This window comes from Callorhinus ursinus, unplaced genomic scaffold (assembly GCF_003265705.2).
Source record: "Callorhinus ursinus isolate GAN/ISIS: 27379988/994484 unplaced genomic scaffold, GSC_fseal_2.0 scaffold52, whole genome shotgun sequence".
Taxonomy (NCBI): Eukaryota; Metazoa; Chordata; class Mammalia; order Carnivora; family Otariidae; genus Callorhinus; species Callorhinus ursinus.
This window is the reverse complement of record NW_027397114.1, coordinates 5931274-5954875: the sequence shown is the minus strand read 5'-3', so window position 1 is coordinate 5954875 and position 23602 is coordinate 5931274. Positions and strand designations below refer to the sequence as shown.

At 42.3% G+C, this 23602-nt stretch overlaps 1 protein-coding gene across 4 annotated transcripts in view; it reads right to left on the bottom strand.

Moving 5' to 3' along the window:
- ZNF652 (zinc finger protein 652) overlaps nucleotides 1-23602 on the bottom strand; it is a 62559-nt gene that overhangs the window by 15854 nt on the left and 23103 nt on the right. For 2 of the 4 annotated variants that reach the window (XM_025859208.2, XM_025859209.2), the window contains exons 2-5: nucleotides 5608-6765; nucleotides 2970-3117; nucleotides 2503-2618; nucleotides 1922-2066 (exon numbers count right to left, since the gene is read on the bottom strand). In XM_025859208.2, coding sequence (XP_025714993.1) covers nucleotides 1922-2066; nucleotides 2503-2618; nucleotides 2970-3117; nucleotides 5608-6504 — 1306 coding nt within the window. In that variant the 5' untranslated portion in view covers nucleotides 6505-6765. Of the gene's footprint in view, nucleotides 1-1921; nucleotides 2067-2502; nucleotides 2619-2969; nucleotides 3118-5607; nucleotides 6766-16039; nucleotides 16104-23602 lie in introns of those variants that run through there. The other 2 variants (XM_025859210.2, XM_073883769.1) reach the window with 2 other exon arrangements.

The following is a 23602-nucleotide window of genomic DNA, read 5'->3' as shown; positions in this document are numbered from 1 at the left end:
TGGAGCACTGGGTGTTATGCACAAACAATGATTCATGGAACACTACATCCAAAACTAATGATGTAATGTATGGTGGTTAACATAACAATAAAAAATTTAAAAAATGATACTGCTGTTAATGACATAGTACAGTCAAAAGGAAAAGCCAGTTATAATAAAGGCCCAATTTTTGTTTTATGTCTATATACATGAATACATAAACACTTATGTATAGTATCTAACTATATGTGTATTAAGAAACTAAAGAATTTTTTAAAAATGTATGCCAAATGTTGACAGTAGGGTTTCAGCGATGATCAGTTTTGTTATTAACTTTCACATTTTCTCATATTCTTTTTAGTAAGTATGTACTACTCTTTTAATGAGAAGGCTATTAGGTGGCTATATTTCTTTGGGAGAAATAGGAAATGTGGAGCTTGCCTATTTGGTCAAAGAAGAATATTTAACATAAACTTTTATTCAACAAACATGACAGTCACAAAATATATACTCTGGTTTCATATCATGGACATTTCAGGTCTACAGGAAGAAGGACAAAGGGGAAGGAAGGAGGAGAAAGGCAGAAGGAGGTGAGAAGAGGGAACCGGGAGAACGACGCCCAGGAGAGGGCAGGGAAGAGGACGGCAGGGCAGTGCAGGGGTGTCAGGGGCTCCCAGTTCCTTCCAGCAAATGATGCGGCCGCAGCCAACATCTCTGGGGCCACCATGTCCCAAGCATCGTGTGTGAGAATAACACAACTTCTGCCTTCAAAGAAGCTTATTTTCTATCTAGTTCCACAGCTTCCTGCTTTACAACAAAAGACTGAATCCTAAAAGCGACTCGGAACTAAGAGCCTGTCCAAAAGCCACCAAATTAGAAGAGGAGAATTTGTTAATTACTCTGCTATATCCTGCCGTCCATCCACTTAAAGTTCTCATTACCCTTTAAGGGGTAATTTATCTAATTAAACTCCTCTCATGACTCTTCATCTAGACTAATCCTTAAAATCGGAGGGTGCTCTGCTCTGAATGGGGAGGAAGCCCACTGGGCAGGCATTTTTCTCTGGACTTCAACAGAAAATTGCGAACTAAAGCGATCCAGCCATGGTAGAGTTTCTTCACCTCTGGCTCTGGTTGAACAAAAAAGAGCAAGGGGCTAAGCAAGATCATCTCTTGTGGTTCTTTCTAGCTCTGCTACTCTATGGACAAACAGAATGTAGAATCCCACGATTAGATTTTATGTTGAAATCCAAAAAATGGTTCATACTGTTCAATTTGTACAAAGACTAGCTAACCCCAGAAAACCAAGTTAAGGCTGAGATACAATGATGCAGGGTTTACAGGGGGAGCTAGCTACTACTTCAGCCAGTTCCCTGCAAACTGGGTAGTCAAATGCTTACAAGATTCACATCCATGCTAGGAAGCAAAAACCTCTACAAACACAAAATGGTTAAAATATGATTTAACTTCATCTGATGGGAGTTGTTCCTGAAAAGTGGTAATTTTGGGGAAATCCAATCCGATCAAACTTGAAGCACACTGAGAGGGTATTCTATTTAAAGCAGTCAGTGTCCTTCAGTTTTGAAAGGCCCAGAAGTCTTTCCTTTAAAAAAAATAACACACATATTGTGCACAAGGCACATACACAAAACAAGCCGCATACAATTTTAGGAGATCCTGTGCCCTAAGCAAAGAATCCAGTATCTTGAAGGGACCCACAGTTAAAAGGCACTCACCAATAATCCTTTTTTTAAATGAACAGAGTGATGAAAGCCCAAATTTTTCAGGCTAATAAATCTGTATTTTTATATGCCAGGTTTATTTCAAGTAGAATTTGCCCTGAGAATGCAAATTCGTGCTTTCGGTTTTTATGTAAACAGACGCACAGGTGATCATCAACAAGTGCTTGAGACATATCTGTACTTTTCCCAAGAAATTCTTACCAGTGTGTGTTTTCATGTGTTCGTCGAAGTACTGCTTCATGTTGAAATCCTTGCCACACCACTGGCACATGAACTGTTTGTGCCCAATGTGGATGCTCATGTGGGAGCGTAGCTGGTACTTGTATTGAAACCTTTCGTCACAGTTCTGCATTGGACACAGTGGAGATTTTTGAATGCCAAGCACAGTAGCTTTACCTGAGCCCACCCTACAAAGTCTCTGAGATTAGGTTTCTTTTTCACACTTAAAATAGGACCTGCTGTGTCAACTATTTGGCTCCGCTCTATTTCTGCTGCTCAGTTATTCATAAAAGGGGGATTTTCTCAAATAATTAGCACTGAAGTTACATCCAACTTCTCTGGATTACTGAGGGAAGACAAATAACTCATCGTGTGTTATTCCCGGGCTTAACCTAGTCTGAGAGGTTAAGATGACCTTTATCTGGCTGTGAGCTGACATGGGGCACTCGCTCAGGGCGTGTGTCTGGAGGGCCTCTTGCCTGTCCTATGCACACCTCTCCCTCACCGCTCACCACGAACACAAAAGCTCGTCCCTTAGGCCTGGGGGGCAGCACGTTCCTTACCTCGCATCTGAAGGGTTTCTCTCCAGAATGCTGCAAGGAGTGCACCTTGAGGGACATGCTGCGTTTGAATGACTTTCCACAGGTTTCGCATGTAAATGGCATGTCTTTCGTGTGTGCTGCAACACAGAATGCACTGTACTCAAAATAAGCCCACCGAAAAGCTCAAGCTGGGAAAGCTCATGTCCTTTGCTGGGACTGCAAGGAACTCAAGCCATCTGGACTTTCTACACTTTAATTTGTGAGGCCTTAATAGCAACGTTCTGAAGATAAACAGAAATCACAAGGTTGGAAAGGAACCTGTCCCGGGCCAGTCGGTGATGCTTACGGAGGACATGCTACAGTTAGTTTCGACAAGTCAGAACGGATTAAAGGAAGGCGTTCCTCGGATCCTGCCCCACCCGAAGCGTAAAACACACCAAAGAACAAGGACAAATTAGAGGCATGAGAGAAAAGCAGAAGAAACTTACCAACCATGTGTTTCCGCACATGAGCCATGGTATAGAATTTCTTCTCACAAATTTCACAGGAAAACTTCTTTTCTGCATATCCATGGACGATCTTGATGTGTTCATGAAGGGACCAGAGTTTCTTGAAAGATTTGTTACAGGAAACACACTGAGCAGGATAAATAGAAATAATCTTTATTTACAGGGGCTTGCAGAAAGCCGTAGCTGCCTACTGGCTGATGAAACGGGCATGCTAGAGATTCGTGGCAAAAGGCCAGAATCCAAACAAACAAATGCCAGTCCTCCGAGGAGTCCAGATGCCAACACCAACATCTGTATGTTCTATTTTTCAAGATGCATCTTTTAGAGATGCTTTGGGAGTACGAAAACAATGACAAAAAGTAAGACAAAAAGAAGTGGAAAGTTCCGCTAACAGAAAAGACTTGACTGCTTTTAATCAGTATAGTACCAATGGAGAAGAACCAAGTTTTCAAAAATAAATGGATTACCAAGAGCAGCTGCTTCCTACACATAGGTCACTAAGCGGTTAACAGGTATTTACCAGGGAATACAAACTAATTTTAAATGAGCATAAATAAAAATGAGATAAAACACATATTAACAGTTATAGATCTGTGGAAGTGTAACAATGCTTCTGTACCTTAAAGAAGGCATTTGGAAGATTTCATTAACACAAATTAGTGAGATTTTATTGTATTTTCCCATATCTAATTTACTCTATAGGACATGTCCCTTCTAAGCCACCAGTATCATCCTCCCTTTCCCTGGTAGCCAGCCCCCGATCTCCGGTACACGCATCTGCAGGAAACACACGCAACAGTGCCTAGTTCAGTTCCTTGTATTATGAATCGGTAACAGTCTGGAATATCAGGCCTAAAGGGTATCAGAATAAAGTGCTTCTGGTTAAAGCAAAACAATACTAGAAAGTTCTGGGTACCCACCAACTCGGAGACATTTAAGGGAACAAGTTAGCTATTCCCTGGAAATAGAAATCTCTGAACATTACAGTCACTTCAGGAAACAAGGACTCTGAGAAGAGTGAAAAAAATAAGTAAGCCTCTGGTTGGACCCGCTCGAGAGAAGGACAGACCTACCCCTACAAGCCACTGTGCAGGGCAGGGTTTCAGTTTTTACTCGTTACTAGGCCGCCAGGATCATGAGGGTTTATACGTATGAACAAAGCAGTATTCTTCAGGAATGTAAAGAGAGCTCTTTCAGCAGAATCCACAAAACCTGAATGCAAGCTGAAGTGCCTTATGGTGAGCAACAGTGAGGAAAGCCACAGAATGAGGAGGTAGTAAATGTTTTCTTTCTGTAACTTAATAAAGCAAATTTAAGTAAAAAACCCCCAAACAAAGAAACCACAACTTTATGGATATCGGTAGATACACCTTTCAGCAATGAGTCATCAGAGAACCCGAGTCTGACCCCTAGGGTGCAGCACTGCATCACACTCCCCTCGGCCTGAACTGTCACAACCAACTCATAACCAAGTAAGGCCAGTGGTAGTTACCGGAGGGTCTGGGCGCCACGGCTCTGCCTTCTTTTATTACCGAGCGTGTAAGAGACCAAGTCACAACTGATGAATCCAAAAGCAATGAATTTTTGGCAAACATAGTTTATATTTAAAAAAATCCCTTTAAAGTAAAGCAATGATCTCAGTTGTTGATTAAAAGCGAGAGGTGAAGTGAAAAAGAAGGAGCACTCCAGAGCAAGCGCACTCCATGAAACAAACCAAAACAAAACAATTGTATTTTTCAAAAGAAGTTTGGCTTAAATATGGCACAACACATTTGTATTTTACATATCTGATGGAGATAGTAATAGACTTACCTTTTATGAATATTCATTAATATGCACTCACAGGTACAAACCAATACAGCTCAACATAATATAATTCACTCGACAGAATATAATTAGCACACCTCTTAACCTATCACAATATAGTCCTTTTAAGACATCGGCCTGGTTCGAAAACCACATTCTATTACCTTAATAATACTGTACAGTAGCATTACATACCCCTACCGCCAGGTGGGCAACATTTTCAACCAACTCAGCCTCTGTTTAAAGTTTGCATATTCCCATGGGCTCAGCCTCTTGATAAATTTAATGTTGTCATCTCTCCACTGGTAAAAGCAAACTCACTCCTGAAGATCTTCCATTTTCACCGGTCTGAGTCATTATGGTTTTTGTCCCCATCAGCTGCACTAGAATCTGGCATCCTTCCAAACCTAGAAGGGGACCTCTCTCTATTCCTGACCTTCACTCAGTATCTCCCACCTTGACAGAGAAGATGCCAGAATGAATTCTATATTACACGTCTCACAACAGTGACTCTCAGTGCAAAGTCGGTGTTGACTTTACCTCCTGGGCAACCAATCACCTAGAACGGATTCCCCCTTCCAGTGTGCCTGCGTTCCCACTAGTCCAGCGTCAGGTAAGTGTAATGCTTTTGAAAGAAAAGGTTAAGCCCGGGTTTTGAAAAGACCAAAGCAGGAGCTTTTTTAAAAAAGATACATCGGTGAAAACTGTCCCTTCAGCCTCTACTGCATTTATTCTCTTGGGCAGATACCAGGTGAGTCTGAACAGCCAGGTGCTATCCTGGAAAGTGTGCCCTCTCGGTGGTGAGACCTACCTGAATATTTTTTTCACAGTCTGTTTGCTGGTGAAGGGACAGCTCACTTTCCAGGACAAACTTCTTGCCACACTTATCACAAATCTGCATGCGCCTGTGAGTAACGTTCATGTGCTTCTCCAGGTACCAGCGAGTATTAAACACCCTGGGGCACTTCTCACAGGTCAGAGTCTCCTTCTCTTCACACTTAGCTTTCTGGACGGGCGCTCTGGGCTCCTTGGCAGCCCGCTTCTTGCGCTTCGGCGGCTCTACGCTCTTCCTACGGCCTCTTGTGGTCCTGGGAGTCGGGGAAGTGGCGGCCGCGGCCGCGGAGCCGGCCCTCCTGGCTCTCCTGTGTGGGACGCTGGCCTTCTCTGCTGTCCTCTCCTTCCTCCGCCTCCTGTTCTCGCCGCAGTCATTGCTGTCGTCGGTGGCTTCTTCCCCACTCTCCGCCTCCTCCTCGCTGCTTGTCTTAAGAACAGGAGTCTCTTTGGACTGAGAAGAGACACCCTTTTCCCCTTTAGACACATTTAATGTTTGGTTATTAAGGTTTACCTCCACTATGATCTGCTCCCTTTTGTAAGAAACCTCCTCCTCCTCCTCCTCGTCCGTGTCATCAGAGTTCTCCCGGTCTTCCTTAACGGCGCGCACGTCAGACACGGCCCTCGGCTCCCTGAAATACGGCTGTTCCTCGGCGTCGTGGAGATGGGGCTTGCTCATCTTGGGGTCCACTAACACAGAGTAAGGACTTCCCGATTCCCTTTTGTACACTTTGGTGGACAGGTCAAGTTCTTGGTTGGCACCATGATAAAAGGCAGATGGCACTGGAGCCCGACGGCTATCTTCTTGGGCCATCCCTGCTGCATGCACGGCGCAGCTTTCCACCTGCTCCTGGCGAGAGCTGGCTGCGTGGCTCATGGGTGAGTGGCCCGATGCAGAACGCAGATCAGACTGTAGAGAAATAGCTTTAAAACAGGGTAATTATTAAGACTCAAATCTTTTTCCATCCACAAAGAATCACTCAAAAAAAAAAAAAAAAAGGTATTCCTGGAACCTGTGTGTGATTCTTCCAGTGTGGCAGCACCAAAGCTTAGGTCAGAAGGTTTGGTATTATGGCAAGAGCAGAGCACTAGTGACTTTTCTTCTGAGGAGAGCTGCAACTGACTTGGAGCATCTTATCTACAAAGAAAAGCAAAGAGGAAAAAAGGTCAGATACCATGATTTCCTTCTCATAGCATGCACATACATCATACAACACAGCTGAAAATGATTCGACTCTTTACAGAGGCAATTCTTTATGCTGCTTAAACGGTTCGGTGTGGGCCATTATTTTACTGGGCTACTGGTTTACTAAACTCAACACAATTTTGTTAGAATGCAAATTCTGAGATAGCAGGAGTCTATCTGTCCAGTGCCCTGAGGATCCTTACAGCTTAGCACAGTGCCAAGCACTTAGGTGTTCAGTACACAGCTGATGACAAAATGAATTATGTACTAGTGCATGGCATTCATTGTGCTAGATGCTACAGGGCACGCTGATATGACGGAAGATATGGTCTCTGTCCACAGGGAGTTTATAGTCTTGTCATATAAACAGGTGTCCTAGGTGAAACGCACAAGAGCTTTCTGCTGGCTGGCTTTGTTTTCAACATCAGTCACTACCATCCACCACAGTTAGGGCTCAAAGAACAAAGCTGGCTGTGAGCTAGGCACTGTGCACCAGGGAAATAAAACAGCTAGCTGACGTAAGAAGAGAGAGAAGAGACAGAAAATGTCCATGGCCTTAAATAATGTATAATCTCGGTAGAGATACTATCATAGATATTACTGGTTTCAGATTCATCAGAGTAATTTCAAAGTTGCTAAGTATTTTTAAGTTTGTTCCATGCGTAGCTCACTAAATCCACTCAAGAGCTGGGGAATTTTTCATGTGTCAGTTGCACAGAAGTCTAATAAATTCTAAGAAACAGTAACCATCAGGTTGATATGGTTCCAAGAAAAATGAAACCATCCATTAAAAAAAGAGAGAGAGAGAGAGAGAGAGAGGGGCGCCTAAATTGCTTTGTGACATAGCTCACATTGCTGTTTAGCCACCCACCTCATCCCTGAGTCGTATGACTGTCACTGCAAGCACATACCCCGTCTAGCTGACAGAAGGCAGGAAACTAGCATTCGCTGAGGGCCTGCCATGTGCACCACCAGGCAAAGGTGCTTCTCCTTATTCCTATTTAACAGCCACCACAAGACTCTGGGGGTGGTTTTTAAACTCATTTTTGATTTTTTATCGAAGTGATCACTAAAAAAAGAAAAGCACACATCGTTGTCCAAGTCACATACACGGCATGGTTTCTAACAAAAAGAGTAGCCCTCTGCCAACTCTATCCTATCTGATCCCATAGCCTGGAAACGAAAATGTTCAACTACATTAGCTCCTCCTCCCCAGCATTTCCTTTCATATTTTTTAAAAAGATTTTTATTTATTTATTTGACAGAGAGAGAGAAAGAGAGCACAAGCAGGGGGAGCGGCAGGCAAAGGGAGAGGGAGAAGCAGGCTCCCCGCGATGCGGGGCTCTATCCCAGGACCCTGGGATCATGACCTGAGCCGGAGGCGGATGCTTAACTGACTGAGGCACCCAGGCACCTCTCCTTCCATATTTCTAAACATGATTATGTTTCTATTTCTTGATTTTTTTCATTTTAAGATGTTACTACTTGTCTCCCACTATAGTTTTTCTCACCTTATCGCTCCCAATTCTCCCTCCATCCTCCCGATAGAGTTCTATCACAGCTTTTTCTTAAATCAATATTCTTACATTATGATGACTCTACTATGTAGTCCACAACTACTCTGTCATTCCTCTGTTACTATCTTCTGTTTTCTTTGTCCTTATGGATTTGTTCTTTTAAGAAAAGTGATTTTGGGATGCCTGTGTGGCTCAGTCGGTTGAGTGTCCAATTCTTGATTTTGGCTCGGGTCATGAGATCGAGCCCTGTGTCGGGCTCTGTGCTTTGCGTGGAGCCTGCTTGGGATTCTCTCTCTCTCCCCACTCTGCCCTTCCCACCACTACCCCACCCACCCCCCGGCTTACAAAAAATAAATAAAAAATTAAAAAAAAATTAAAAATAGGGACGCCTGGGTGGCTCAGTCGGTTAAGCGTCTGCCTTCGGCTCAGGTCATGATTCCAGGGTCCTGGGATCAAGCCCCACATCGAGGCTCCCCTCCCTGCTCAACGGGGAGCCTGCTTCTCCCTCTGCCTGCCGTTCCCCCTGCTTGTGCTCTCTCTCTCTGATAAACAAAATCTTTTAAAAAAAATTAAAAAGTGATTTTACTTTCATTTCAGTAGAATTTCAGAAAGGCCTGGTGATAAATGCCACCATGTTTTACTTGACATCTGTAGATGTATTTGTACTTGTTTGTGTTTATAAATGAGGAAATTATGCCTCTAAGAGGCTAAATAATTTGTCTAAGATTACATATCTCTTAAATGACGGAAGCAGTGCTCGACCCAGGCCTGCCTGACTCCACGGCTCATGGTCTGTTTCTACTCTGGCAAATGACACTCGAAAATAACTTAAGTTTGGTTGTCCCTATAACCACATATTTTGCACATATCAAAATTTCACACTTCATATTTTAAGCAGGAAGATCTCAGTGGCTTTTAATTCTACTTAGCCTTATTTTGCATGTGCCAAAACTTCTGACCCATGGAACTAATCTGAACTACTACAAATACCATTAAACTTACTCACATAATTATCTCAAATTAAGCAAGGGAGGAGAGATAGTAAAATTCAATTAACCAGCAAAAGCTAGGAATTAAACAAAAAGCAGGAAGACAGAGAAAAATAATTGAGGGGAAATCCTCTGTGGTCATAATGAATGTGTTCTTCCCAAAGACCTCTGGGCTCAGCCTTCTTCCCACGTGGCAGGACTGCCTGTCCTGACCCTGACCCTGACCCCGCCCCCTCCCCTGCTGTTGGGTAGGGCCATGTGACTACTGCTGGAAGGTAGCGCCTCCTGAGTAGAAGCGGCATGCAGAAGGACAGGGCATTTTCTAACCCATCAGACCCTCTGGATCTCTTTTCCCTCTCCCACAGGGACTACCAATCTTCAAAATGACAACTGCTGTCACTGCTATCCACCCGGGTCCTAGAGTGACGAAAATGATTTACAGACTACGCACGGTGCAGTGGATTTTCTCTTTCTTTTTCATTTAATTTTACACAGAGTGTGTTTTTAAAACCTCTGAGATCTTGTGTTGGTTAGTACTATAGCATCATGCATAATCTGGCCTCTCCTAGCTGATACAGATGGAATCCAGAAGTGGGTGCTGCCTCATCCAGAAAACTCAAATATATGGCAAAGGCTTAGGAGCTGGTGAAAAGGAGCAAGGAAATGGGTACAGGAGGCTGACAGGACAGCAGTGGTGAAATTCTCAGTGAGACTATCACCTACTTATCTCAGAAGACAGAGAACTCACAGCTCTAACAGGAAAATGGACTGTGAAGACAGTGTGTTGGGTTACTGTTGGCCGTATTTGACAAATTATTACACGAAAAGGATGAATTCAGAAAAGAACTGATGGGTTTATAATCAGGATTAAAGGAGTTCAGAAAGTCAGCGATCTGTAAGGCTGGAAGAAGCAGATGCTTAACAAAAAACAGAGAAAGTCTTGAGCTACAAATGCTAACAAGAATTCAGTCTCGAGGCAGGATCAAGCCAAAGGATGTGCCCCTACAACCACTGATTAAACCTCCTGATGGATTAAGGCGGTGCCCAGTAAAATAGCTTTTCTAAAAGACACACCGGGAGGTCCTCTCACCTAAGCAGTTTCTTAGGGTATTTTGCTACAAAGCCCATTTCTCTAATGTGAATTCGTTCAAATGCTGTTAGTAAATGGGGAAGTGATGTCAGTGTAACACCAAAGTCCTGTTGGTTAATATGAGATCTCCCCCTGCAAGTTAATGTTTAAAAGGATCAAGAGAAAGCTTTGTCACAACGAACGAGACACCCTGAGCGGTACACAACGGCCGTGAGAAAGAAGCCGAACACCCTACTTCTGTCCCTTCTTTTGATGCAAGTAGTTGCTGGTTCACCTGCTTCACCACGAAACCTTCCACTTTATAGCTGGTGAAGTTGAGGGCATATGTCTCCCCTCCTGTTTTTAAAAGTTTTTGATGGGGCGCCTGGGGGGCTCAGTCGTTAAGCGACTGCCTTGGGCTCAGGTCACGGTCCCGGGGTCCTGGGACCGAGCCCCGCGTCGGGCTCCCTGCTCGGCGGGGAGTCTGCTTCTCCCCCAGCCTGCTGCTCCCCCTGCTGGTGCTCTCTCTCTGTCAAATAAATAAATAAATCTTTAAAAAAATTTAAAAAAAGTTTTTGATCACCAAAGCCTACACATCTCATACGTCGAATTTTTAATTATAATGAAATTGGTCTCTATTGTAAGCGAATGTCTTCAAGATCCCAATCTCAGAGGAGGAAACAACCACCCAGGGGATTAAGCCTGGAAAGGTTCAACTGACTGATGCTGGGTGCGTATGCCAATGGAGATTTAGTATATTTATAATATATATTTAGTATATTTATTGATTGTAATACATTTATTATAATTATTGTTGTTTTTACTAGTGTACTGGTTACAATGTTTCACAGATTTTGAGTGCCCTGCCACAATCTGATTTTTTCCATAAGCCCCATTTATTTTAATGTATGACTGCAGAATCCAGGAAGGCCTGTATGGCAGTATAGCAGAAATACCTGTATTCAAAATTAAGTCAAGGAAGAAGTATGGGGCCATTAAGACAGACAGCTACGTAGCAAATTTAAGTATGATTAGGAAAGAACTGTGGCTGGGGCTAAGGCCCATGGAGCTGACTGGAAACTAATAAATAAAAAGCCAATTAAATTTTTGAGAGTTATACTGCCAAAAGAACCTCCAGACTGGGTTAAAAGAGACGGTGACTGTTCAAGACTTCAAGTGGTCTCTGGGTTCTCAGGCATCTATGGCAGGAAGTAGATAAGAAAGTTGTCCATTCCTCTAAGGCGGTGTATTCTTCATTGTCCATTTCACATACAACCAAAGAAGATAATAGGAAAAGAAGAAAAGGAGGCGGCAAGCTAGGGAGGAAAGCAGACAGACAAGTGAGCTACTCCTAACGAGCCAAATCAGGGTCTATTTGAGAACATTCCCCAGCCCTGAGGAGGCCCTCTCAATGACTGCTCAGGTTCAGAATTTGCTGCCTATCTCCTATTCTTCCCCCTTTCAAATGGGAGTATTTTTATTTGCTGCTGATAGTCCTGATTGCATTTTGTATGTGGGGGCAATGATCGTGTGTCCATTTCTTTCACAAGTCTCTGGACCGAGAAAAGCAACCTCTGGATCCAACGCGGAGACTACCGTGCTTCATCTCCTCACCAACAGACCACCGATCATCACACCCTTGCGTCACTCAAGAGATCCTGGACTTTGATGCCATGACTGGAGAGGACCTTGGGGTTCCCTACCGTGTGGAGGGAGGGAGTATATTCTGCCTATGACCAGAAGGATGGCGCTGTTTATCAAGTGTTTTCAGCTGTCTCTCTGGCGAAGGCAAGGCTGCACTGGCCGTCCCCGCCACTGCCACGCAGGACTACCTGACTAGTTCTGGCCATCATGTTGGGAAATAAGAGATGTGCATCACTGCGGAGCTACTGCATTTCACTGCTAACAAGAGACCCTCCAGGCCTCTTTCTCGACTCTGGCATGGTGACCAGTAATGTACAAGAGGACGGTTATTCCATCAACCTGCACCACTGAGTGACAGGAACAGAGCTTCCCTGCTGATTGATCATGGCCATGCAGGGAGAAAGCAAGCCTTCACTAATTTAAGCCACTGAGACTGGGGAGTGACTTGTTACAGCAGCATCACCTAGCTAATGTAGTTCTCTATGAATATGTACATGTATCAGCTATCTCAGTCCTCAGCCAGAGGGCACAGAAAAAATTACTAAGTGAAAGGGGCTGAATTCACAGCGGAAGTTAGAAAATAAGACTCTTCTTTCTTTTAAAAAATTACAGTTAGAGCACTTTATTCTATTTTAAATGACGCACACGTATATGCATTCCCATATCTCCCCATTATTACAATAAGGGAAACTCACAAAAACATCAATAAACCACACAGTCACAACAGAAGATATAGTCTGTTCACTTTGAAGCACACATAGGCTTTCTGCCCACATATTACTTTCTTCATTTGATTTTGGCACCTTTTCCCTTCTCTCAGTTTTGACGATAATCTTCCTTTATTCTCCTTCCAGAAAATTTAAACTATCTCCTAAGAGCACAACTGAGTAACCTTTACAAAACCAAAAGCACCTTAGGGAAATCAGAACATTCCATGTTTCATTATCCAACTCTTAATGTGTATCCTCAGTTCTAACTTACTTATTACAAATCATCTTAACTTCATTTTTTAGAATACTCCCTAGGTGAATACACGGAGCTCTAAGAACCTGAAAGCAGACAGAAGCAGCAAATAAAGAAATAACCCTCATTGATATTTAAAGCTGTTTAAATTCATCTCTCTTTGGTATTAAAACAAGTTCTTAGAGATCATTTTCTCCTGCTTCTTAAAATAAATTCCAAACTAAAGTGGGTCATTCCTTAGTGTCTTGCTATAATTAACATTACACAACTTAGGAAAAAATGTGATATGTTTGTTAAAGGATATACAAATTGAGAAGCAACCAGTCCTGGCACTCCACGTGCTTGACCAGCCACTGGGAAGAAAATACAATCTTAAGAAAAAAATTAGGGGCGCCTGGGTGTCTGTTGGTTAAGCTTCTTACTTCAGCTCAGGTCATGATCCCAGGGTCCTGGGGTTGAGCACGGCATCGGGCTCCTTGCTGAGCAGGGAGTCTGCTTCTCCCTCCCTCTCCCTCTGCCCCTCCCTCCGCTCATGCTCTCTCTCTCTCAAATTAATAAATAAAATCTTTAAAATAAATAAATAAATCTTAAAAAAGAAAAATTAGAAAATATAATAGCATATTATAGATAGTAAAGTACAACTTCCAGAATGCGCTTCTTTCTCATGCCATTTTTTTCCCAAGTGGACTGCAAAATAAGTTTACACAGTCTTCAAGAATGTTTATTTACATTTAGTCTTAAAAGAAAAATAACTTTGTTCCCTAAAACATTTTAACAGTTAATTTTCGAAAAATCCAACAGTTTTCCTTCTATTAAAATATGTACCTATACATCCTCCTCCTATGTTAAAAACATTCTATTTGGGGCGAGTCTTTTCAGGTTGAAAGGGGAACTCCGTAAAGCGTATCACTCTGCCACCTATGCTTATCCCACCTGCAGAACCACTTCCATCAGCCCATTTCCAAAGCTCGAACTACCTGTGCACTGCCAGACCGTGGTCCTGAGTGCAGAGTTTTCTAAACCGTACAACTATCCATGAGGCTCAGGCCAGAAGTACAACTATCAAGAAATGGAAAGGAACAAGGAGGGAAAGAGAAGTGCGTATCAGCAAAATTCATCCCCCAAAAAAGATCCACTAGGAAGAATGGGCAGGATGACAGTCAGGTCTGTGATAATAATGGTCTGATACTTTACTCAAAGCTTATGTCTTTTGCAGAAGGCTACTCACTTCTTTCTTATTAGGAAAGTATGTTAGTGACACATTTGCCAAGTAACAACTAATCTCAAAGTCTTTGGACAGTCACATAGCTATTTAACAACTACTATTCACTTGAGTAAAAAAAAAAAAAGTAGAAATCTGAAAGTTTAGAAGAGAAAAATCACACCTAGTTGGGAAAAATCAGGAAAGGTCGGTAAGGACAATGTATTTATTTCAGAAAAGAATGAAGGGCAGATATATATATGTATATTATATTACATGTAATAAAACAAACACAATTAAGCAAGATAAAATAAATTAAAAATAAGTAAAAAAACTGAAGTAGGAAAGATAATACTGGGAATTAGGATAAAATAAAAGCACAAATACTAAATAATCTATCAGTACTGGCAAAAATAAAAATTTAAATATCTGAATTATAATTTTAAAAACTTTTTTACAAGAATGTGTTCCTTATGAAATAATTATTTCATTTCCCTACCTGGTAATTAAATTGAGTTTAAAACTCGTGTCCACACTAAAAGCTTAAATTTTTTTAAAGATTTGTTTATTTGAGAGAGAGAGTGTGTGTGTGAGTGGGGGGAAGGGGCAGAGGGAAAGGGAGAGAGAGAATCCCCAAGCAGACTCCACGTAGAGTGCAGAGCCCGACCCGGGGCTGGATCCCAGGATCCTGAGATCATGACCTGAGCTGAAATCAATAGCTGACCGCTTAACCAACTGAGCCACCCAGGTGCTCCTAATTTTTTTTTTTTAAGATTTTATTTATTTGAGAGAGAGAGAAAGAGAGAGAGCACAAGCAGGGGGAGAGGGAGAGGGAGAAGCAGAGAGCCCTCTCAGCTCCCTGCTGAGCAGAGAGCCCAATGTGGGGCTCGATCCCAGGACCCCGGGATCATGATCTGAGCTGAAGGCAGATGCTTAACCAACTGAGCCACCCAGGCACCCCTATTTTTTTCTTAATACAGTAGGTTCTACTTGTCTGAAATGAATGAAATCTTACTGTGTCCTTGTCTTTTTCTTAAAAAGAACCTCTAAGAGTAAAACAACTTTCAAGATACTGACAATGGAAATCTGACTACTTAAGATCCTAAACTGCTATGTAATTTTAACAAGTGCAGTAAGAATCATTCAGACCTCTCTGATCTTCTTTTATATAAAACAAGCTATATTATATGGCAAAGAATGTGTGACCAAACAGGCTTAATGATGGGACCAATAACTATAGTTTATTTTTAACCAGAGCTTTGGTACTGTCAACCCTGAAATTTTACCACTCTATCCCTCAGCCACCTGGAAATGTGGGGGCCAAGAAAACAAACTGCACAGCTGAAAGCTCGGGGAATTGTACTCTCTGACTGACCAAGTGTATATGGTAGTGGTGATAATAACTTGCATTTATAAGCTGTTTTTCAGTTTGCACAGAGCACATTTATCATACATCTGTTAAACATGTATTAAGTGCCTACTATGTGTTTGGCATTGTAGAAGCTGGAGCCATCAAGGTGTTCAAAGGTCTAACTAGGGAGGCAGACATGGAACCAGTAATCACAGTACTACGTTATAAGGACAACTACAAAAGACAGCCCAGCCCAGGGGTGAAGAGCCCACAATGAAGCCTGGCCACCTGCACTGGAAACCTGGCTCTGACACATACTAGAGGTAGGTGGCCTTGGGAGAATTATTTAACCTCTCTACATCTCATTTTCTGCAACTGTAAAATGGGGATAATAATTGTGTCTACCTCATGGCGTGTTACCGGGATTAAATGAGTTAAGTATAGATGCTTACAGAGCACTGTTATAAGTGTTTCTTGAATGAACACACTCACCTCTACATATAAGGAATAGAGGCAGCGCAGAAAATGGAGGTGATTAACTGGTGTAGAAGGTGGTGGACCCGGCAGAGGAAGTTTCAGAGATGAGACAAAGCTGGAGCTGGTTTTGAAGGACAAGCAGAAGTCAGAGAGATGAAGAAGGGAAGCAGGCAGGTTGCATGCAAGAAACTCAACATGAACAAGACAGGAATGAAACCACATAGGGTTTTGTTTGTAAGCAGCACTGCCCTACACTGACTTGGGACTGTTGTTCCTATTTCACAGCTGAGGCTCAATTTAATAACTTTCACCCTGTCATTGCTTGTTAAGTGATGGAGTAAGGACTGGAATTCTTGTTTTCTAACTCCTCGTCCCAGTTTACCAACCATCTTCTATTGAGCTAACATGGTAGATAACAATTACTTCAAAAGATGTACAAAAGATGTATTTAGGCCTTGAACAAAAAAATACCTCTAATGACACAAAGTAAAAAATAAAATTCTAGACTAGTATTCAAGGGTCTAAGTTTTAACCGTAGCTAGTGAATGCCCACCTCCCTCCACAACGCCTTGAATATTGGATTAATTCACATGGAGGGCGCCTGGGTGACGCAGTTGGTTAAGCGTCTGCCTTCGGCTCAGGTCATGATCCCGGGGTCCTGGGATCGAGCTCCGCATCGGGCTCCCTGCTCAGCTGGGAGTCTGCTTCTCCCTCTCCCACTCCCCCTGCTTGTGTTCCCTCTCTCGCTGTGTCTCTCTCTGTATAAATAAAATCTTAAATAAATAAATAAATAAATCTTTTTAAAAAAATTCACACGGGTACATTTCAGTTTTCAGAGTGACTCCTCTGCACTTTGTGTTTCACAGTAACCAGTCTGACCAAGTAAAGATTTAAATTATGTTTCAGTTCATTTTCTTTTTTTAAGATTTTATTTATTTATTCATGAGAGACAGAGAGAGAGAGAGAGAGAGAGGCAGAGGGAGAAACAGGCTCCCAAAGAGCAGGGAGCCTGATGTGGGGCTCGATCCCAGGATCCTGGGATCATGACCTGAGCCGAAGGCAGATGCTTAACCATCTGAGCCACCCAGGCGCCCCCAGTTCATTTTCTTCCAACAAAATTGTTAGGTTTTCAATGGATGAAACCTAAATAAATCTGTGGACTTTAAACTTGATGTGTGGGGCACCTGGGTGGCTCAGTTGTTAAGCGTCTGCCTTCGGCTCAGGTCATGATCCCGGGATCCTGGGATCAAGCCCCGCATCAGGCTCCCTGCTCGGCGGGAAGCCTGCTTCTCCCTCTCCCACTCCCCCTGCTTGCGTTCCCTCTCTCGCTGTGTCTCTCTCTGTCAAATAACTAAATAAAATCTTAAAAAAATAAACTCGATGTGTAAAGTGCAAGTTACAGATACAAACTTTACAGCGAAAAAAGTAGTGTCACAAGATCTGTAGCATCCTATAAATGTCCTTCATTTCAAGGGTGAGCACAAAATCAACCTGGGTTGCACGAGAAACACTACCAACACGACATGTGGGAGTCAACCTTACAACAAGCAAAACCTCAAATGACACACATCACTGTGCCATATTTTAGATAAATATTATAAAATGTTCTCAGATGCCTATATTTCATATAGTTGAAAAATACAACTAATTTTAATGCAATCTCACCTAATACAATTTCATACATCAATTATTTTTTAAGCAGTCCATCTAATCCATTATCTGTAAGAAATGGAACTGAGGAATGGCTGTCACCTTCAGTTTTAGACAAAGCTTTTATAAAAATAAAATTCCACTGTAGTTTTTTTACACATGCATTTAAGTGAGACTGCCGTTGTGCTTCCTCACGAATACGCAAGAGAAGCTGGGAGAAGAGGACATGGAAGCCGTGCTCCTCCTAAGGAGGTGCTCCTCCTAAGGTACCACCTGATTACCTTCAAGCATCAACAGTCCCCACATTTCCACAGAAGACAATAAAAACAAATATGCATTACTCATCACAGTGGCTTAAGCAACCTTAACTTTCACCCCTAACCCCCTACGGCCAAAGAAGAAATCAAATACTAAGTAGGCTACACTGCAGGACCTGGATAATCACATGGTATATTCGGAACATCTTTCCATTATTCAATTCACAAACGTCATCTATAGACAGGAGAATATAATTTAAACAAAGGAGTTCTTTTTATTTTATTTTATTTTTTTAAAGAGAGAGACACAGCGCGAGAGGGACACAAGCAGGGGGAGTGGGAGAGGGAGAAGCAGGCTTCCCGCCGAGCAGGGAGCCTGATGCGGGGCTTGATCCCAGGACCCTGGGATCATGACCTGAGCTGAAGGCAGACGCTTAACGACTGAGCCATGCAGGCGCCCCACAAAGGAGTTCTTTTTTAAAAGGAGAGTAAGAATTTTGTATTACTGCTATCTTTTCCATTAAAAGTCTGACAAAGTCCTGGCTACAGGAATGCTCAAACGAAATTCTATGCCTTTAAACAGTCAGAACATACCCACAAGATACATAATCTTGGAAAGTCTCAGTCTGGCCTTGACCAAAGTTGCTTTATGGAATGCAACTAGTTAATGCACTAGTCTGTTTTCAAAATGGCTACCTGTGTGAGTACCCTGATCATTATTAACTGGTATCCTGCTCATTAGCTTTATTAAGAAAAATTAGAGACTTAAAAGGCCTTGTGAATCTTTCTTCACACTGTGGCTATGGTGAGAGGCCTATCTATATGTCAAATGAAGAGATCATCATGAATTTGAATGAAAGATCCCAGAGTCCTGGGATCGAGTCCCACATCAGGCTCCCGGCTCAGCGGGGAGCCTGCTTCTCCCTCTGACCTTCTCCCCTCTCATGCGGTTTCTCTCTCTCTCTCTCTCTCTCTCAAATAAATAAAATCTTTTTTAAAAGTCTTTTTTTTTAAGATTTTATTTATTTATTTGAGAGAGAGAATGAGAGAGAGAAAGCACATGAGAGGAGGGAGGGTCACAGGGAGAAGCAGACTCCCTGCTGAGCAGGGAGCCCGATGCGGGACTCGATCCCGGGACTCCAGGATCATGACCTGAGCCGAAGGCAGTCGCTTAACCAACTGAGCCACCCAGGCGCCCTCAAATAAATAAAATCTTTAAAAAAAAAGAAAATAACTGAGAAAGGCCCTCATTACATTCTCACATTTACAGAAATAAAAATCACAAATATTTCAGACATATAAACATCAGAAAATGCTAGAATTTACACATTAGACCTACCAAAAGACAAAGGACTGTTACTGTTTTCTAATTAACAGAAAATATTTTACACTTCAAAAATTAACACTTGGGGGGTGCCTGGATGGCTCACTCGGTTAAGCTTCTGACTTCAGCTCAGGTCATGATCCCAGAGTCCTGGGATCGAGCCCTGAGTCTGGCTCCCTGCTCAGCAGGGAGTCAGCAGGGAGTCTGCTTCTCCCTCTCCCTCGGCCCCTCCTCCTGCTCGTGCTCTCTCAAATAAATAAATAAGATCTTTTAAAAAAATTAATACTCGGAAAAAAAAAAGTTTAACAGAAATAGTCTTCAATCAGCAGGTATAAACAAATAGTCTAAAACAAAAATATTTGACAGCAGATGAGAAGGTTTAACCCAAACCATAACATACCCAAAACATGGCCAATGGGAAAAAACAAATGGTAACATACCACCTGCCTTTTCCTTCCCATAGGTCTGTATGTTATTCTTCTTAGCAGCAATTCTTGGACTTTTGAGAATCTTTGGAAAATTAAAAATCTTCTCCCCCAGAAAAATGAACATACAAAATTTTACATGCAATTTCAAGGAGTTTGCCCATTTCCAGAAACCCGCCCATGGAACCCCTAGGGAATCCCAAAACCCCAAGCTAAGACTCATATCATAGAGAAGATTTTACTTCTCCTTATTTGTAATGTATATTTAGATTAGGTTTATAAATTAATTTTTTCTCCTCTTCCTACCCTCCTTCTTCTCAATCTCTACAGCATATCCATGATAAGTGAATTAACAGCTGAATGAAAGAACAGTGATGAGTAACATTAAATGTAAAATAAAAGATCTTGTATGAACCCCAATATGCTACTTATCCAGGTATATGACTTTGCACAAGGCAACTGATCGCACCCAGTTTCACCCTGGAAAACCAGAATAATAGTACCCACGCTGATAGAATCTGGTAACAGGCAAAGTTCCCACCCAGCAGGTCGGGGTGGGGGGGTTCACTGCTGGCTCCTTTCTCCTTATTTGAGAAACTCTTAAAGAAGTTACAAATTATGGGTGGCAGAGGAGAGATTTATGTAATTTTAGAGTTTGCTGCACACATTTTTCCACAGTGAACATGAGGTAATGAAGATGAAAAAAGGCAAAAGATAGGGAAGGGAAAATAAGTTTGAAAAATGAAATGGGCAGAGGGCCGTGGTGGCATGGTTGGTTAAGCGTCCAACTCTTGATTTCGGCTCAAGTCATGATCTCAGGGTGGTGAGATCGAGTCCGGCATCAGGCTCCACACTGACCGTGGAGCCTGATTAAAATTCTCTCTCTCCCTCTCCCTCTGCACCCCCCATTCACTCTCTCTCTTTCCCTCCGTATAAATAAATATATAGAATGAAATGGGCTAAACAGACATATGAAAAGATGCTCATCATTCATCATCAGGGAAATGCAAATCAAAACCACAGTGAGATACCACCTCACACCTGTCAGAAGGGCTAAAACCAAAAACACAAGAAACAACAAGTGTTGGCGATGATGCGGAGAAAAAGGAACCCTCGTGCACTGTTGATGGGAATACGAACTGGTGTAGCCAGTGTGGAAAACAGCTTGACAGTTCCTCAAAAATGTTAAACAAAGAGTTACCATATGACCCAGCAATTTCACTCTTAGGTATATGCTCAAGAGAAGTGAAAATAAATGTTCATACAAAAACTTGTTCATAGCATTACTCATAATGGCCCCAAAGTGGAAACCATCTTAATATACATGAACTGATGAATGCATGAATAAAATGTATATCCATACAATGGAATATTATCAGTCAAAAAAAAAGGAATGAAGTACTGATACAGAGTACAACACGGATGGGTCCTGAAAACATTACGCGAAGCGAAAAAAGCCAGACCCAAAAGGCTACATGTTGTACAATTCCATTTATATGAAGTGGTCAGAATAAGTAAATCCCTGGAGACAGAAAGTAAATTAGTGACTGACAGGAGCTCGGGTAGGCAGGACGGGACTGCTAATGGGTTCCAGGTTTCTTTTCGGGGGATGAAAATGTTTTGGAATCAGATGCTGGTGATGGTTGCACAACCTTGTGAATATACTAAAAACCACAGAGCGGTACATTTTTTAAATGGTGAATTATGTGGTTGATGCATTCTATCTCAACAAAAGGGGGAAAATGAAATAGGCTATCTGGACACTAATAGTCTCAAGGTGGTCTGAAAAAATATTACCTGAAAATTACGACAGTTCACATAAAAATGACACTACTGGATGGCGAGGCAGGCCAGAAACTAAGGGCTGTGCTCTAACAGCAGGGACGTGGTGACCCTGAACCACGGCGACCATGCCCTCCCCCGTGACCGGGGCTCTGCTACGCTCTACTGCTCCGCTGGGCAGGCGACTTCACCTTGCCGGCTAAGGGGTTCCCTTCCAGCACTGACACTTACTGTCTGTGTTATTTGTTTCCCTTCTTTTGCCTAATCCATCTGGTCACCCAACCTTTTGAACAGGAAGGGATGTCACACCTGCCCCTCTCCACCCCCAACTCCCCCATCAGGTTCCCATGGAGCACTGCTTTTAAAATATTGTCTCAGAATTTGCATTTAGATCATACTTTTTTATTTCTTACTAACCAAACATAAAAAAAAAAAAAAAAACCAGCCATCTAACTTTTTGGTTAAACCGTCCAGCTTTACTATAATTTCCTTTTGACTTTTGAACATTAAAATTAGCTTACTGTGGTGCCTGGGTGGCTCAGTCAGCTAAGCATCTGCCTTCGGCTCCGGTCATGATCCCAGGGTCCTGGGATTGAGCCCCACATCGGGCTCCCTGCTCAGCGGGGAGCCTGCTTCTCCCTCTCCCTCTGCACCTCCCCCCAACCCGTGCTCACTCTCTCTCTCTCAAATAAATAAATAAAATTTTTAAAATTAGCTCATGAAGCTCAGGTTGGGAATGCCTGGGTTAAGGGAATATATTATGAATGGTCTTGAAATAAGTATGATACAAATGAGATCAAGCCCACAACCTTACCCATGGTATAGGTTAGGTTTTTCCAAAACCGGTTTTTCCAAAACTGGGTCCACCACACTTTCTCAGGGTAGAGAGACATGACCACACTTAACACCATTCCTTGGATGATTCTATTCAGTCCTTTGCCTTAGTAAGAAAGCATTTAAGGCAAGATGCCCAACAGGATGTGGAAGAAATCCACGAAGCCTCAGATACTGGCCAATATCCATTACTGCCTTTTCCTTTTTTTAATGGTCCTTCAAAATATATATATATGTTGCAGGCTGAATGAAATAAAACCAGGTGACCATGCCATAACTATGTCAAAATTAAAGGCAAAAGGGATGGCATAGAGCACAACTTTACTCAGTAGAGGTGTTCTATACTGGATGCTGGCAAATGGACCCAACGGATCCTCTCTCCCTTTTGGGAAGTAGAGCTGAGCACAGAAAAGAAGTGGATGACCAGGGTTGGGGTTATGAATCTCATAAGACAGTGAGTTATGGTTATGAATCTCACAAGACAGTATATTAAGCATCTCATAGTCTTGGAAGTGATGGGACTCTGTTTACTAAAACTGTTATTCAAACACAAGGTTTAGTTATGAATGCCCAGATCTCCTTTTTTTTCCTCCAGAGAAATAGCTTTTTGATTTTTTTCCTGATTATAAAGGTGACATCTATACTTAAAAAGGGTTTATACATTAAGCATTTTTTAAAAGATTTATTTATTTGAGAGAGAGTTGGGGGGAGGGGCAGACGGAGAGAGAGTCTTAAGCCCATCTGGCGCTGACCTTGGAGCCCCATGCAGAGCTTGATCTCATGACCCTGAGATCACGACCTGAGCAGAAACCAAGAGTTGGACGCTTAACCGACTGCGCTGTCCAGGCACCCCCATGAAGCATTTTCTGTCCAATTCTCACACTCTACTTTTTATTCATAAGCTCTGACTATCGTCTACATACAAAGCACCAAGAATCTAATATAAGGAGAAGATATTAATTACTCTTTCCTTCAAATAATTACTGTGTTGGCTCTAATCTTCACAAGCTTAAAGAGTGTCTGGAGAACAAGCAACTATACAGAAAAAATAAGTCGCAATTGCCAAAAAAAACAAATGCTATTTCTTTCAAAGGTGCCATATAATTATTTAAGAGAGCAAGAAAGATGTGGGATGCACAGGCTATGGAAGGCCCTGTGCAGGGCATGAGATCTGAGCTAGGTCCTGACAAATGGGAGGGATCTGAAAAGGCAGAGAGGAAATGAAGAGACAGGTGGAGGGGAGGGCTGTGTGAGTAGAGCTGTGATCAGGAATAAGCACAGTATATTCTGGGGCTGATGAAGGCAA